The sequence below is a fragment of the Meleagris gallopavo genome, chromosome 8, assembly GCF_000146605.3.
Source record: "Meleagris gallopavo isolate NT-WF06-2002-E0010 breed Aviagen turkey brand Nicholas breeding stock chromosome 8, Turkey_5.1, whole genome shotgun sequence".
Classification (NCBI taxonomy): Eukaryota; Metazoa; Chordata; class Aves; order Galliformes; family Phasianidae; genus Meleagris; species Meleagris gallopavo.
This window is the reverse complement of record NC_015018.2, coordinates 21,507,183-21,524,427: the sequence shown is the minus strand read 5'-3', so window position 1 is coordinate 21,524,427 and position 17,245 is coordinate 21,507,183. Positions and strand designations below refer to the sequence as shown.

General features: G+C 53.1%; 2 protein-coding genes across 2 annotated transcripts; one reads left to right on the top strand and one right to left on the bottom strand.

The window, feature by feature from the left end:
- Positions 1–2: 2 nt before the first annotated feature.
- On the top strand, positions 3–13,955 carry CNNM1 (cyclin and CBS domain divalent metal cation transport mediator 1; the record flags this gene model as incomplete). The annotated part of the gene is made up of 12 exons (XM_031554587.1): positions 3–600; positions 7,718–7,861; positions 8,171–8,311; positions 8,461–8,630; positions 8,730–8,829; positions 8,945–8,992; positions 9,526–9,588; positions 10,269–10,432; positions 10,519–10,798; positions 10,882–10,998; positions 11,105–11,232; positions 11,542–13,955. Coding segments are annotated over 11 exons (1,905 nt in total), but the record flags the coding sequence as incomplete, so codon positions are not given.
- GOT1 (glutamic-oxaloacetic transaminase 1) lies at positions 13,849–17,134 on the bottom strand (the record flags this gene model as incomplete). The annotated part of the gene is made up of 8 exons (XM_010714730.2): positions 13,849–14,509; positions 14,795–14,937; positions 15,047–15,212; positions 15,348–15,498; positions 16,104–16,208; positions 16,391–16,503; positions 16,714–16,837; positions 16,922–17,134. Coding segments are annotated over 8 exons (1,155 nt in total), but the record flags the coding sequence as incomplete, so codon positions are not given.
- Positions 17,135–17,245: the final 111 nt, after the last annotated feature.

Below are 17,245 nucleotides of genomic sequence, written 5' to 3'. Positions count from 1 at the left end.
GGCTGCCGGTGCTGCTGTGCGCGGCCGCCGTCTTCCTGGGCGGCGAGGTGCTGCCCTACTCGGTGTGCTCGCGGCACGGGCTGGCCATCGCGTCGCGCACGCTGTGCCTCACCCGGCTGCTGATGCTGGCCGCTTTCCCGCTGTGCTACCCGCTCAGCCGGCTGCTGGACTGGGCGCTCCGGCAGGAGCTCAGCGTCTTCTCCACGCGGGAGCGGCTGCTGGAGACGCTGCGCGCCGCCGGGCCCCACGGCGACCTGGTGCGGGAGGAGTTGGCCATGGTGCAGGGAGCGCTGGAGCTGCGCACCAAAGTGGTGGAGGACGTGCTGACGCCGCTGGCCGACTGCTTCATGCTGCGCGCCGATGCTGTGCTGGATTTCGCCACCGTCTCCGAGATCCTTCGCTCCGGCTACACGCGCATCCCCGTCTACGAGGGCGACCGGCGTGACAACATCGTCGACCTGCTCTTTGTCAAAGACCTGGCCTTTGTTGACCCCGATGACTGCACCCCGCTGCAGACCGTCACCCGCTTCTACCGGCGCCCGCTCCACTGCGTCTTCAACGACACGCGCCTCGACACGCTGCTCGAGGAGTTCAAGAAGGGTGAGGCTGCGGGGCTGCCATCCCTGGGCTCCCCCTGTATCCCCTCCAGTCCCCGCTCAGCCCACCCAGCGTCACCCTCCAACAGGACCCGGCAGGTACCACGGGTACTGGGGGGAGTCGGGCCCTGCATGTACTTGGAGTCCTCTGGTAAGACAGCCCTGGGGGGACTGAGGCCTGCAGTGTGGCCATGCCTATGGTGCTACTGAGGTCATGAGAGCTTTTGGCACCGGTGGCTGCTGTGCTCTGGATGAGGCATCCCATGGGGTCTCAGGGTGACGCAGAGTGGCTCGGTGCCTGCCCACCCCCCTTTTCATCACTCTATTCTGCACAGGGGAACGTAGGGCAGATGACATCTCGTTACTCAGTTCTCACGTTTTCAGCTTAGAGGGAGAAGAGGATCTAGAAAGTGTTTCTGAGCACGTGGTTTAAAGGAAGAAAAACAGCTCTGCTTTCTATACAGCTGTGGCAGTATTCATAACGCAGCTGCCAGCAGCCCCAGTGAGGCTGTGCTGTGTTTCATTAACTCTTCCTTGAGAATACACACAGCATGTGGTTTCTCCCCCACTGGGAACCGTGAGCATTTTGCTGTGTGTTGCTCAGTATGTCACACCGCGATGAGCAAACCTTTAAGAAATGGCTGCAGCGGTGCCAGCCTGCATTATGTAACACAGCTCCCAGCTGCCTGCGGCTGCTCTGCCACAAGCAGAGCTGATCATGTGAGAAGGGCCAATCTGCTCCACGCCACACAGAGAAAGCCTCTGAGTCATCCCTTGCTGGTTCTCAGAGGTGGGGGGCAGCGGCAGACCGGTTTCCTGCATAGCAGGAGGGCACACGGGGACATGCAGATTGTCTCTGCACCCCCAACACCTCCAGGGGACACAGGATGAGGAGCTCTGCACAGCACCAAGCACCATATGCCTTGCAGTTCTTTCTGCACTTTGGTTTCCTGCATATATGTTACAAAGTTCACTTGAGATCTCCCCACCTCTGCCTTGCCCAGAGTCAGCTGTTCCCTGTGGTGTCAGATGACTCTGGCACAGTCTCCCCCATTAACCTCCCTGCACTTTATCAGATTTACTTTGACGCATTCAGCTACTTCTCTTTCCAGATTTGTTCGACAGCCTGATACCCTATGGATCAATAGACCCATAGGAATGGACCTGTGGTTGCTTAGCTCCCTGCCCTTTCTCCTTGCCCCTCCACCTTGAAGGTGTTTTCTGTGTGTCACTCCCTCAAGTGACAAGTGCACTCACACACCTTGCCACCAGCTCTCCCCATACTTGTTCCCCATCTCTAGCGAAGGCTCTCTACCTTCTGCTGCTTTGCTCCATTAACTCCTGGCGTTTTGCTTCAGGCTCTTCCTCCCCCACATCTGTTTGCCATCATGGTCTTCTAGGGCATTTTGCTGCAGCTCCTTGTAGAGCTGTCCCTCAATCTTCTCTCTATTCCTCCGTCATTTTTCCTCGTGTTTTCTAACCTCGTGGCTGAGAACTCCTGCTTTTGGTCTTACAACCTAACCCAGCTCGGTGTGTAGTTCCAGCTCTTTTCCCTCACCATGTTCTTATCCCCTGTTGTTGCTGGTCTCTTCTAATGCATCATTCTCCTATTTCCAGCCCTTCATTCACCCCCAATACGTCATGTCTGTAGATGGCTGCCCCCAGCCCAGTCTTGAGCCCCTCCTAACTCTTCTCTCAGTTTCAAAGGCTCCAGCTCCTACACTGCCACATACGTTGGCTCCCAGCTGCCTCCAATCCAGTTCACTCGACTACTTAATTTCTAAAATAAAGATTTCCCATTTGTTATTAAGAAACTTCATCACTGTCTCATTTTCTGTGTCCATTTGTATTACAGCAAAGTATCTTGTTGGATCCAGTCAAGGTTGCTTTGTACTTCCAGGTCTTCAGTGACACCTCTGCTAATTAGCAAGCAGGCTGGTTGGTTCAGAGCTGCTAATGAGGGCATTCAGCACTTCACACATCCCAGGTGCGTGTAGGACAGCAACAGCTCCTGCTGATAGGATCCAGCCTCTTTCTAGGAATTGAAAGTCCCAACTAACGAGAAGCACTTCCATCCCCAACAAGCCTCTACAGCGACTTCCCCTTCCTAACTTTCTTTTCCTTCTCCCATGATTAACAGTTACTCTATCTCTGGTTTCTTTCGGTTATTGCCATGCTTATACTCACCAGGTTTTCAATCTTCCCTTCCTGGATAGCAGTATTTACTTTCAGATCTGTGCTTCAGCAGTGATTAATGTTCTGCCACATTCCCTACATCTATAATGTCAGTTTTTGCATAATGCAAAAGCTGTGCTCAGTTTCCCTGCCTGAACTCCTTGCCATAGTACACAAACATTTGTTCCTACTGAAAATGTCAGCGTATGATTAAGCACAGTGCTTTGCGACTCTCTCTCACACCTCCCTCAGCTCTGTCCTTTTTCTCTCCCCTCTGGCTTGCTGCTCTCACACTGCATTATCACCGTTTACCCAATGCATTCCTTCTCCCTCACTGTGCGATCCTACCTGTGCAGACCATCAGCTGCAGGTTGCTGCACCGAGTTTAGCAAAGCACAACAACGCAGAGGGGCAGATGAGGTCCCACTAAGAGAAACCTGCCCTCGGGAGAACAGAGCCAGGAGGAGAGCAGTATGCATACAGGCAGCATGCAATGCCATGGTCAGTACAACCTGCTCCCCCCAACCCCTGCAGGTAGCCACAGCAATGCCTGTAGCCCTGCAGCCACGGGGAGCCCTTCCTCCAGCTGCAACTCCCTGCTCTGTAGGTGGCTTTGGGGAAGTCACAGTCTCTCTCTATTAAAAGTCATTTATGGATTTTGCTGGCACATTTCCTATGGGGAGTTCTATGTGCAGAAGTGGCACCTTTCTGCAGGTCACCTTCCTCTGGCATAGGAGCAGCAGAAATTTGCTCATGCCATCATCATCTCTCCACAGGCCGGAGGCTGAGGTGCAGCTCCAATTATTCTCTGATGGTTTGGTGCCTTTTAAAAGCTGCTAAAAGTAAATCCTCCAGCAGTGAGCTTCCTGCTGAGATGGGAACAGTTCTGCCCCGGGGTCTGTCTTTGCTTTTATAAATACTCCACAGCCTCTATTAGAGGTCTGCAAATCGAAAAGAGCTGAGAAAGGTGCTTACGTGTGCCAGGAGCTGGGATCGGTGCTATTTCAGCTGCTGTTCTTGCAGCCCTCCTCCTGAACCCACGGTTATTGGGCATCCTCGTGGGGCAATGCCCATATTCCAACTGTGTGAGAACAGAGCCTACAGGAACCCTGAGCTGCCAGGCTGCAAGTGGGTGAGGTGCTGCTACACAAAAGCTGCTGGTGGTGAATCATGCTGCAGCTCCACCTGCAACTCTCATTTCCCCCCAAAACGCTGCTCTGACCCTCACTGTGTGAGTGCTGTGCTGCTCCCTGCCCCAGCACTGAGCTGGGACCTTCAGGGTTGGGGGGGACGGGACACCCAGCTGCCACCTCCCTCATGGGTAGGAATAAAGTGGCCTACAGCAAGGACACCTCTAAAAAACATTCTGCATTGCCCCTTTGGAAATATTTAGGTTTTGAGTTTACCATTTGTGGGCAGGGAGCAGCATACCAAGCAGGCCAACATACAGCTGATGGAAGATGAGATTGTGTCTGCTCTGATCTCCCCCTTGCCCTTCTTCATCTGTTTTGCCAACCGTAATACATCAGCTCCTCCAAAAAGCTCATGCCCCCATCTTTCCCCAAGTTCTCCCTAGGATTAGGAAAAGCACCAGAGCAGAGTACAAGAGACTTTTGTGCTCCAGTAGAAACAGAAGGATGTAGATGGAGTTCCCATCCCCAAGGAAAGCCTGAGCTAGGTAAGGTTGTGTCATTCTCCCCTTTTCACAGCCGTGACTCCTCACAGATCCAGGTGCCCACATATCACCCTGATGCACAAAAGTAAATTACCTGCTTAGTGCTCATCTCATGGATCAAGAGACAACACTAAGGCATCTTCAGCATTACTCTGGCAGAGCACCTACATAAAAAACAATAAGGAAGGATCCTGGGCTATATTTAGCCAACAGCACTTTCTTTCCTGCAAGCAAAGGCATCTCTGTGTGCTCGGACTATGTTCCCCCATCAGGAAGGGCACTTTGGAGTACATCCATTACTTCCAGAATTCAAGGCTTCTAAAATTAGGCATAAAGCTTCAGATTTCTGTTCAGATATCAGCTCCTTCTAGAAGCTTTAGCTGTGTAATTCAGCATTATTAAGGCACGAGCTTCTCAGAAAAGCTGTTGACTGAAAAGAGCAGCTTTTGCGTAGCTCATAAAGAAGTCACTACAGTTGCATCCACACTGAGCAGGCACTCAGTCACCTATGGGCTTCCTGTACAGAGATGCCCTTTGCACACATGAAGTTAGTTGCTCATTTGCTCTAACATTTGCCAAACCAGCTTTGATTCTCAAGTGTTTCACTGCTGTGTCAGTGATACCTCCATGAAGCCATATGCGACAACAGTGCTGGAGCTGTTAGCCCTCATAACTCATTCCACTAGAGCCATCAAGCAATGGTTACAATAGTGCAGCTTTTGGGATCAGTTTCACAGCTCATAAAGTGTTTTAGATCAAGCTTCTTGTTTTGTTTGAGTAATTGATCTCTCTTGACTGCACTCCCACTGAAGCAAACCTGCAGGATGATGCTGGATAGTGCTGCCACCCCCTGCACTATCCCTATATCACCCTGCCTCAGACACTGATTCCATTTCACCCAGCTCCAGCCCTTATACCTGTTTCCATACCACCAGCCATCCTCTGGGTGAGCACAGCAGCTCCCATATGTAACTCCACACCCAAGTCACAGGCAAGGCACCTCGCTGCCAAATTTTAAGGTCTGCTCCAAGAGCAGCACTTTGAAAATGAGGTCATCTCCCTCAGCTGGGAAACCAGACCCAAAGGAAAAGCAGCTGTGGGGGAGTGGGGGTGAGCCCAGCCCACTGATTGGCACCTGCTGTGCTGCTCACCTGCATGTCAGCCTGCAGATCTGGGGATTTATAGCATAGCTCTGAGTGTTTATTTTCTGTGAAACTCCTGAGCGGTCTGACAGGGCTCCTAGCTCTGCCCCGGTGTGGTCAGACCCTCCCAGCCTAATGGTGCCGGGTTCTCTCTAAGCAATCTGATTAGCTGCTGTGTGAGCATGGGGCTGGAGTCCCGTTTCTCTGTAAATTACAGCGTCAGTGGAGGTGCTTGGCCAAAAGAAGAATGGCCTCCATTACTCTCTGACTGCCTTTAAGTAGCACCTAAGCTTTTTGTAAGGGCCTGGTGGTTTTGGGTTGCATGTAAATGTCATTAACAATGAGCTCTGGGCCAAAAGAAATAACTTCTCCCCTCTCTGCACTCACCCGAGGGCTCGTAGAGAGCAGATGGCCCCAACTCTTGGGAGTGGGGTTTGGCAAAGGAGCTGCTTTCAAAAGTTGGACCTTGCTGAGATGAAACGTAGCTGTTGCTGCTGTGCTGCAGCCAACTCGGCTTCTTTTTGCTTTTCAAGTCTCGAGCCATGTTGCTTTACTACCCACGGAACACACAGTGTGCACGAACTGCTGTGCACAATGGGGGAAATAGCCTGGCCCCAGGAACACACTGAAAGTTCGGCACCTCCAGGCTATTGATTTGGGTTTTTAAAGTGCATCTCCAGCTTTCTGGGAAGAAAAACATTGCTACTTGCTGTGATGTGATGTTCTCGTTTCTAATTCTGTAGGCGTGGGAGGTGGTGAGCTGCTCTCTAAAATCTTGCAATAAAAGCTTGGTATGAGGAGGAGGGAATTTATCATGTGGAAAATGCCCAAACTTTAATGTGAGCAATGTATAAAGCTGATCTCTGTCTGAGAAACATCATTTGCTTGTCCCAGATCCAGGACAGGGTTATTGGAAGGTCGCCTGTTCCCCATGAGGACAGCTCCATACTGCCCATCCCTGTCCCTCCGTGGGTAACCACTGCTGCTTGAGGAGATCAGCTCTGGATTCTGGGGGAGAAAAGGTTGTTTTCAGCTTCCCTTAGGATCCTGCAGTGCCCGTGGTAGGGTTAGGATTTGCATGCTGCAGGCACAGAGTGCTGCAAGGGGAGACCCTAGGGAGATGGAGAACAAGCAGGAAGGAAGCTGGTGGATGTGGTGCTGATGAAGGATGTTTTTAGTTTTCAGCAAAACAAGAGGTTCAGAGCCCACACAGGAGCTGCAGGAAGTCAGCACAGAAGTCAGCACAGCAGTGCTGTTGGTAGGCTGGAAATCCAAAGGTTGTACAGGGCTTGGAGGCTGGGTTCTAGGTGAGCTGCTGAGGAGCAGAGAGCAGGACAGACAGTAAAGGAAAGGAGAAGCTGAGCAAGTCAAAACAGCTTACAGAGAGCAGGACATGTGAACACAGATAGTGATGCTCAAAAGGTGCCAAAAGCAAGAAAGCTGAGAGTGTGTCAGCACAGCCACCAGCTCACTGGGGGTGACACTGTGATTGGGAACCACGGGCACTGCTGTGCAGGGGTCACTGTCACTTCAGCTGAAGGAAAGCTCTGGTCCCAGCCTATGTAAGGTAATGTGGTGCCATCATGGCAGTGTTTGGAGAAGATGTTCTCATGTAAGCTGATGGCTTGCAAAGTATTCAGACTCCATGTCCAGATGGTTTGCCCAGGATTCTGCAGATGAGCTGAAAGCTGCAAACAAACATATGCATTTTTGTATTAAAATCAGCTGCCATTGCGAAAGGCTGGAGGCTTTGCCTGTGTTTTAGGAGAGGCATTAGTATCGTCCAGACAGTGATGGATTGTGGGGGAGCTAATCCTGGCAATTTGGTAGGAAAGATAATTAACAACGGAATGAGCAAACACTGGGGGGTTGGGGACATCAATACAGCCCAAAGACACGCTCATATTTCTGTGCTGGATGATGCTGTCTCCTTCCTCCATTGGAGCTTTCTCATGCCAGTGAGGCCATGGATAAGCAGCTGGTGGAGGGAGCAGCTGGTTCAGGCAATGGGACAGCTTTGAGGTGTGGCTGTGGCCTTGTCCGTGTCTCACCAGACCCGTCTCACTGACCCACAGTGCCGGGATGCCTCTGGCCAGGTGGAGATCTTATTGTCTGCTCTCTCCCTGCAGGGAAGTCTCACCTGGCCATCGTGCAGCGGGTGAACAACGAAGGGGAAGGAGACCCGTTCTACGAGGTGATGGGCATTGTCACTCTTGAGGATGTCATTGAGGAGATCATCAAATCCGAGATCCTGGATGAGACGGATCTGTACAGTTAGTGTCCTGGAGCAGCTACTGCAGTTGCAGAAGCCAGGGTGGGAGCCCACAGACAGGCAGAGGTGTGGGTAGGAAAGGGGCAAAGCAAACTGCCGTCCTTCCCCTGACAAGGATGATAGAGAGATGTTGGTCCAATGTTAAGGAACATTTAGTGCTGGAGGCAGACCAGCCCTAGCCTTGTTCCAAAGGCAGCAGCGTGCTTTGCCTCCCAGGTGCTGCCCAGCATGGTTTGTCCACCCCTCTGCTGCCCCGCCGCGATGTGAGCCAGGTGTGCCTTTGTGGTTAACCTCCACTCTCTGCCCACAGCGGACAACCGGAAAAAGGAACGTGTGCCCCACCGGGGCCGCAAGCCCCAGGACTTCTCCATCTTCAGGCTGTCAGACAGTGAGATGAGGGTGAAGATCTCCCCACAGCTCCTGCTGGCGACACATCGCTTCATGGCTACAGGTACCCTTAGCGTGAGGGAGAAATGGGATGCGATGGCCTTGAGTTTGGCTCAGCATGCACTGAGGTGCAAGTGCTGTGGGGAAATGGGCTCCCAGCACCCCACATTGTCCTCCAGCCCCACTGAGCACCCCTGTGTTGCCTCCTCATAGAGGTGGAGCCCTTCAAGTCCCCTTACCTCTCCGAGAAGATCTTGCTGCGGCTCCTCAAGCACCCCAATGTCATCCAGGAGCTGAAGTATGACCGCAAGAACAAGAAGGCAGCAGAGCACTACCTCTACCAGCGCAACCGCCCCGTCGACTACTTTGTGCTCATCCTGCAGGTGTGGGGCAGAGGGGTGCGGGGTGGCCACGTGTTGACATGGGTTGACACAGGGCGGCACAGGGTGGCCTTTCTGAGTGGGTTTCCCTCCTCCTTCCAGGGAAAAGTGGAGGTGGAGGTTGGCAAGGAAGGGCTGCGCTTTGAGAACGGGGCATTCACTTACTATGGAGTCCCTGCCATCATGGCTGTCATCTCCTCGGGTAAGGGCTCTGTGGGCCCTCCAGCCCTGCCCTCACTTCTGCTCACTGTGGGACAAGGGTGAGATGCACACAGCACCCCTCCTGTGCAGCTCATGCGTCCTTGCTGTCATTGCAGATAACGATGTGCGGAAAGTGGGCAGCCTGGCGGGATCCTCCTTCCTGCGTAGGTATTTAGAGGCACCTCTCGTGGCACTGGAGGGGCAGTGGGTGTGCTCCCCAATGAGCAGCTCTAGCGCTGCTCCAGAGCTCAGTGGAGAAATGACATGCTGATGCAAATGCCAACTCTTGGGTATTTAACAACTGGTTATTAATTAACTCTGGTTATACAACTCCCTTATTGGTGTTGGTGGCCAGGGCAGGTGTGAAGCCTGGAGCAGGGCAAAGCAGGAGGTCAGGCACATTTCTCCACTGCTATCACTTGGACTTTTGCTCCCAGCGGGATGAAGCTTCTCAGCTTCAGTACTCAGCACTGCTGCCTGTGCTCAGATGTTTATTTGCATTAGGTTTTTGTCCAGGGATGACACAAAGAAGAGTCACTGGGGGAGGAGCAGAGAGTTTGGAGCCCAGAAGAGTCACTGGGGGAGGAGCAGGGAGTTTGGGGCCCAGCTTGGTGCATAATTACATCTTTATTTTTCCTCTTGGTATGTGCTCCTTCTTACATGTCCCCTCCCTGCCCTCCCACACCTCTCCCTGCAGTGCCTGTCTCAGTGTCCCGTACCTTCGCCTTCAGCAGAGGGGACTCCCTGGCTGGCTCTCCAGGTAATGGCACCTGGCACGGACAGCCCTGCAGGTGCCTCACCTGCCTCGACCCATAAAAAAGGGGGTGGGGAGAAACAAGAGCCTTAAATGGATTGGGCTTTTTTTGCACTTCCCATAAATTTAATTTCCTGCATGTGGTGCTTATGTTTCCTGTCTGCTTACTGCTGCTGACCGTGGTTAGCCACAGCTCCACGTGCATGCTGACCTGCTGAGCTTGCTTTCTGGGAACTGAAATCAGGAGGGCATTTTAGCAGCAGAGCAAAGTCAGCGATATGTTGATGTCACCACTGTGAGAAGCAAGCTGCCTTTGTTCCCTAATAAATCACTGACCAGACAAAATCACGCTGTATATCACAGGCCATTGGTCAGTGTGCTGCCCTGCTTGCTTTGTGGGACACCCTGCAGCAGGCACATTTGACCCTGAGAGCACTGCACCCTGCATGGGGTGGCACAAGGAAAGCAGGAAGATGGTGTCGGGGAGCAGGGTGACAAGGGGACGGCAGGAGGTGGGATGGCCACTGCTGCCCCACAGCTGGGTGGAGGTCTCCTGCCCCAAGTGCTTCTTCCAGGAATGGATGAGCCAATGGGGCACAGCCGCTGGATGCAACAAGGATACCTGACCATGCATGATGTCCTCTCCCTTCTTCTCTCCCCTCTCTCTGCCTCCCACCTCTCCCCAGTGAACCGGTCCCCCTCGCGGTGCAGCGGGCTCAACCGCTCCGAGTCCCCGAACCGGGAGCACAATGACTACGGGGGCAGCACCACGCAGCTCTACAGCAGCAGCAACAACATCTACACTCCCGACTACTCCGTGCACATCCTTTGTGATGTCCAATTTGTCAAGGTATGGCTGGGTAGGATGTGCTACCCCTGCATCCTTTGGAGCACCCTGCTGCCTGCAAAGCTGTGAATGTCCTTCTGTGTGCCCAGGTGACCCGGCAGCAGTACCAGAACGCACTGGTGGCCAGCCGCATGGACAGCTCGCCCCAGTCCCCTGATGTGGAAGCCTTTGACAGGGACTCAACAAAGGCTTCAACAGCTCGGGGCACCCCACAAACACCCAAAGAGGATACCACCACCCTCCTGATTGAGAGGAACAGCCGGTCTGAGGGTCAGCGCAGCCCCAGTGACTCTGTGTGCCTGCGCATGGAGGCCATCCCCTTCATCCAGGAGGAGTTGGCAGAGCAGCAGGACGGTGGTGAGCAGCAGGGTGAGTTTGGCTGGGGGCAGAGCTCAGGGGCAGTGGGGGCTCGGGCTGCCCCGGGGCACTGCAGGCAGGCTGGGCTCTTGCAGACAGGGAGTGCTGCGGCCCTGGGCTGGAGGCAGAGTCCTCAGGAAGAGAGGTCGGGAGCGGCTCCTCTCCCAGCAGTTCCGAGGAGACTTTGGGCAAGAGGCTGCTGAGATCACTGAGTGAGTGACTGAGCAAACTGCTCTGCATCCTTATGCCAAATGCATGGAGGGCTTGCTCCAGCCCAAGCACCCCAGGCCCAGCAGCCACTTGGTGCTGCTACTGCAGGTGAGCGCAGGCAGCGGCAGTCACCAGAGGGTGAGCAGATGCCAGAAGAGAGTTCCAACCTCGCCCCACTGATAACCTGAGCAGCAGCGTGGCCAGAGCACGGTGCTGGAGGCCCACATGGACCCCAGGTAGGAGCCTGCCCTTTGCTCCCGCAAGCAAGCAGGCGGTCGGTTTTCACACTGCAAAATCAAGTTTTGTGCTGTTCAAACAGCAAAGCCAAATGATAGAAGGTGCAGAAAGACTCACCCTATGTTTAGCAGCAATAGGCAAAGGCAGCCCTGCACAGGCATACACGTAACAGGAAGCTGCAGCAGGATGCAAGGCTGCAACAACAGAACCCAGGCACCCATAGAGTGGTGAGGGCAGAGAGAGAGAGAGAGTGAAGTCCCTACTCATACTGTTGCTCCAGACTGCACTGGGCTGCGCGTGTCTTCCAGGTCTGCAGCATGGTGGTCTCCTGCCGCAAGGCCCTCGTCCAGCAGCAGCAGGTCTGCACTCGCTCTGCCCGCCCGCTCGTGCCGCCCCTCCCTGCGGGACTGCAGAGCCCCATCCCCAGGCCAAAGGACACACTGCGGGGACTGAAGCATCTAGTGGCACGGAGCAGCTTGCTGGAGCCCAAGGGCCCCGGCCCAGCTGCTCCCTGGTAGTACCTGGTCTCAAGGAAGAAGTGGAGAAAGGAAAGGGGGAGAAGTGTTCCCTGCGGGCAGCACAGGGAGGGGCAGCCCAAGCCACAGCACCCTCAGCATCATTGCGCATCCCCATCCTGCGAGGCCCAGAGCCCCCCCCCCCGCTGGGCACTGCACACACGTGCTCTCCGCCATAAGGAGACAATGGTATTTGGGGGGTGCCACCCACAGCTCAGGGCCCCAGTACACGTCTGTGCCGTGCCCAGTGCCGTGCCCAGCCGCAGCGCACACCGACATCGCCGCAGCCCGGCACGGGAGCACAGCTCATCCCCATGACCGGCTGCTCCACGCCGCATTGACCATCCTCTGCGTGAGGCAGGCTTGTGCCAAGCCTGCAGGTCAGCACCGACCGGTCTGTAGTTTTGTAGAGGCTGAAAGCAACAGGGATGTCAACATTAAAAGTGATTTCTCCCTGAGCGATGCCCTGTTTATGTTGATGGGTGCAGGGACAGCTCCTCCTGCTGTGTGTGAGGACGGGCTCCTGGGCAAGGGTTAGACTGCAGCAACACAGACAAGGGCTGGGGAGGGAGAACAGGAGTTAATAATACATGTGCTGGAGTACAGCTTGAGATAGTGGAAGAAATCTCATGGTCCAGCAGTGCTGATAAAACCTCAGCTGGAATAACGGCATCCCTGCCTGGAGCCTGCCCCACTAAGGAAACAAAGCAATTGACAGGAGGCCAGGGGAAAGCAAGGGCTGGAAAACAACCTGCCCAGAGAGGCTGAGGGAAACGAGGTCACAGAATCTGAACTGGTGGAAGATAAGAAGGGGAAAGAGGAAGCTGGCAAGTACATATAAAGCTCTTGGAAAAGAGAAAAGGAATAATCTGTTCTCTGTTGCCATGGTAAGTGAGATAATGGATAATGAGCTTACACCATAGGAAAAGAGAAATTTAGGTCACTCATTAGAAAAATAAGCGTGGTAAGCATAGCAGAGTGCTAGTACAAGCTCCATGCCTGGAGGTCCCTGAGCAGTGTAACCATATGTCAGAAATAACAGACTCTATCCCTTGAGATCAGCCCTAGAAGTCATCCTTTAACCATCATCATCCCATCTGTGGGTGGGCACCAAGAAGAGAAAAAGCTCCCACTGTAGAGAAAATACTGCCTCAGTCTCACATTTGTGTGATGCAAATTAACCACTTTGAGAAAGACAGAGACATAAGAAGATGCATTAATCCCCTTGGCCTGACAAGGGAAGCAGTGGAAGCTTCCTGAAGGCCACAAAGCATCTGCTTCATTTCACAGACTGCAGACAAAACCAGAGACTGAATGCACTCTGCAAACACAGCAAAGGAGAAATGCAGTTTCCCCCTTTACATTCTAACCTGTAGCATAAGCAAAATCCCTGAAGGCTATCACTGACTGACCCAAAGAAATAAGGCTGATCCACTTTCCTCATCAAGACCTTGGCAGGAGTCTGTTGTTTCAAGGTGGCAATATCAGCTCCTGACTGCAGCAGATGGTCCTAGCACTTTTTCAGTGCCAGAAGCCCAGGATGTTGCTAACAGAACCCACTAAAGCCAAAGTAGTGGTTCACCAGCAGTTTGCAGAAAAAAAAAAAAACAGGAACTATCCATAGGCCAGGAACTCAGGGCCAGGGAGAGAGGCCAGATGGCTGGGTATCACATGGACATCCAGCAAGGAAGCACAGACAGAATAGGGCAGACAGTACATCAGGGGAAGCAGGAATAAGACAGACATGAAAAACTGGTCAGCCACATGCAGAATTACAGGGAGCTCTAAACTACACTACTCCAATAAGACTGTGCTCAATTAATAGCAACAGTGATCAGACATGCAACATGCAGCAAGGGAGAAAGGGAAACCTCTTGAATCACATGGAGTGAAGCCCGATGGGCAAAGCAAGATGCCAATGCTTTAACCTCAGCACGGAAGAGGTCGGCATAGCCTGAAGGCAGCAGGATGCAGAGAAAAGGAGTCACCTTCACCTTACTGTGCCAATTGGTACAGCTCCACAGTGTGTGCCCTTCCACCAGCAAGCTGCCAGCACGGCAGGCAGTGCTCACACAGGAAAGACATCACACAAGGCAGGGATAGCATTCAGAGATGAATATTTAATTTTCTGTCAGCAACATTACGGAATCACAGTTACAAATGTTTGCTCGCATCAGGCTCAGAAATGTGTGGAGGAAAGCTAGCAACAGCTTTGCCCCTACACAAAATACTACCAAATGACAACAGTTGACAACTTGTCTCAGAGAACAACTATTTGGGCTGTTAACCCATAGCGCATTGCACGGGCACAGGACTTAGCCTAGATCAAACAGATCAGTGTAAGGAGTTGATCTGAATGTGCTAAAGATGCAGCTCTAAGTGCCTGAAGACCAGGCTGCTGTCAAACAAGAACTAAGGCAGCTCATACTGCCCCCACCTCTTGGGGCTTATCATATTGCAAGGGGTACTTCATTGAAGATCAAAATAAGACTATCCCTGATTGAGCTACTGCTCCCATCTTTATTAAACCCCAAGAGGTGTGGACATAGCAAGCTATGGGTAAGACAGGACTACACATTACAACTTTGGTGAGTTCATGTAGGTTTGGTTGTTCGTGTGCTTCACTGGATTTTTGTGACAGCTTCATGGATGGACTTGGCCACATAGTCCAGGTTCTTGGTAGTCAGACCACACATGTTGATGCGCCCACTAGCCATCAGGTAGATGTGTTTTTCTTTGATCATGTACTCCACTTGCTTAGCTGGGGAAGCAATCAGACATCAGGTCAGAGCAGTAATTCCAAAGCTTAGAAAAGACTGAAGAACCAGGTTAAGCTGCTTGAACCTTCCACAATAAGCAAAATACTTTCAGCACTGGACGCTAAAATGCTGATGCTTCAGCCCCACCTAGCTACAACAGCAGCAATATCAGGTCCCCCAAGAAATTCCTTCCTTGACTTCAGCCCATTTCACCCTCAGCACCACCTTCTTCACCCAATCCCCACTTCCCTTCCTAAGGCAGCACCAGAGCTGTACTTTGTACTTACGGTTCAACCCTGTAAAGCTAAACATGCCAATTTGATCTGTGATGTGGTTCCAGGTGCCCGGGGTCCCAAGGGACTCCAGGCGAGACCGGAGCTCTGACCGCATCAGCAAGACCCGATCTGCCATTGTCTTCACATTGTCCTTCCTGAAGCAGCAAGAAGCAGAGAGTGAGAGCAGGCACCTACCTGGTTTAGAGCCTAACACCCACAGAGAAAACCTCTCCTTCCCCTCTCCAGTGGTCCTAAGACACCTACCACTCAGCAAAGAGCTGTGGGGAAGTAAGTGTAGTCGCCACAATGCGTGCTCCCTGTGAGGGAGGGTTGGACCAAGTGGTACGCACAATCTTCTCCATCTGGGAAAGCACACGCTGCACGTTGTCTTCATCCTTCCCCACCACAGTCAAGTTCCCCACACGTTCATCTGTAGACAAGCCAAGAGAAATCAGTAACTGGTCCTACACATTGCTGCAAAGCAGGGCTCTGCCATCCTCCAAGCATGCCAGCCCCATATGTCTGGGTATGATGCCTCTGGGGCAGCTTACTACCAGACACTCACTGTAGAGCCCAAAGTTCTTGGAAAACGACTGTGCACAGAAGAGCTCAAAGCCCTCGGAGACAAAGTATCGCACAGCCCAGGCATCCTTGTCCAGGCTGCCAGAGGCAAAACCTTGATACGCCGAGTCGAAGAACGGAAACAGGCACCGTCGCTGTAAGGAGGAACAATGTTAGAGGGAAATCCCTTTTCCACAACCTTCACTTTAACCCCCACCACTGTCTCCACTGGAGGGCAAATGATTACTGAGCTTCTAGATGAATACAAAGGAAACATTGCCCAGAAACATCAGATTACAGTCTTTTCACTAGAGGTAAAGGAAGACTGAGGTGGTCAAGAAAAGGTCAAATGCAAAAGAAAACTGTAGCAGTTCTCTCCTTCCTATTCTAAAGGAAGCAGGGCACAAGATAAGCACTGTCTTATATCCTAGTATTGAGCACCTGCGAAAAGCAGGTGCCCCCAGAGAATCTTTCTAGCACAGAAAATCCTCATTGCAGCCTCTCCTACTGAGTCTGAAGGTAAGAGTTTGGAGGCATGAGCAGAAGTGGGATGTTTCCATCCTCTGAGCCCTCTATTCTCACAGCACAGACTTTCAGTATCCTGGTAGCCTCTCCCTTCAATACCTGCCTTATGGGACACTTCTAGTTCCTGCCACATCTCATGCCATTCCCTGGATCCTGATTTGGATGCAAGTGCACCAGCTAGCACAAGAACTTTCTGTCCACCCCACACTGATATAGCCCAGTCAGAAGCTCATACCTTCATAACAGCAGCAATCTGCTTCCACTGGTCTGGAGTAGGGTCTGTACCCGTTGGGTTGTGTGCACAGGCATGGAGGATGAAAATGGAGAACTCTGGGGCTTTCTGGGGAGAGAGCAGGTCTCCGTCATATGTAGTACCACATCAAAGCACCCATGGCACAGAGAGAGGCTGTGAGCTGCTCTGGGCACCAACAGCAGGGATGCACTTCCAGAGCTCAACCGTCTGCTGACTGCCCTGGACCAGGCTCAGCCCATCCCATCCCATCCCATCCCTGTTTTACTCACCTCCATGTCATCCAGCAGCCCCTGGAGGTCCAACCCCCTCTTGGCAGCATCCCAGTAGCGGTAGGTTCTAATGTCTTTAAACCCAGCATCCATAAATACAGAGTTGTGGTTCTCTGAGGAAAGAAGTCACGGATCATGAGATGTGAGTCCAGCAAAGCACCTCCTCCTGTCCCAATAGCTCCCCAAATAGCACCAAAACACAGAGACACACAGCCTTCACCCAGAAAAAGAAGGACTCCCTTGGTCTCCAGTACCAGAAAAAGAAGGACTCCCTTGGTCTCCAGTACCCTGGAGGGAGGAAGCAGCACTGGGGCAGCACTCACCCCATGTTGGGGACGAGACGTACACAGGAGTGGAAGTGTTGTTATTCCCATTATACCAACGCCTTAGGAACTCAGCACCTATACGCAGAGCGCCTGTCCCACCCAAGCCCTGGACACTTCCAACCTGGAAAAGAGAAAGAAGCCACAGGGTCAGCCTGCGTGCACAGGGCATGGCAATTGGCAGAGCGAGCTGGGACAGCAGACCCACCCTCTTCTGTGCAATGGCCGGGCTGTCGTCGCCCAGCGCGATGCGGGAGGCGTTGGCGCGGAACTCAGGCAGGCCGAGGATGGGCAGATACTCGTGGTTGAGGCTGCCGTCCCCAGCGATCAGCTGCTCCACCTTCCTCACCACCGGCAGGACCCACGGCTGGCCTTCATCCGTGCGGTACGCTGCGGGCAGAGCAGGGGCCACAGATACAGGTCACGACCTTCGCCAGGCCTGCACGCGTCTGACCTTCCGGGTCACGCCGTCACCACCCGCGCTGGACGCCGCGACGGGCGGCGGGGCACGCCCCTTGGAGCGAGGCCTCGC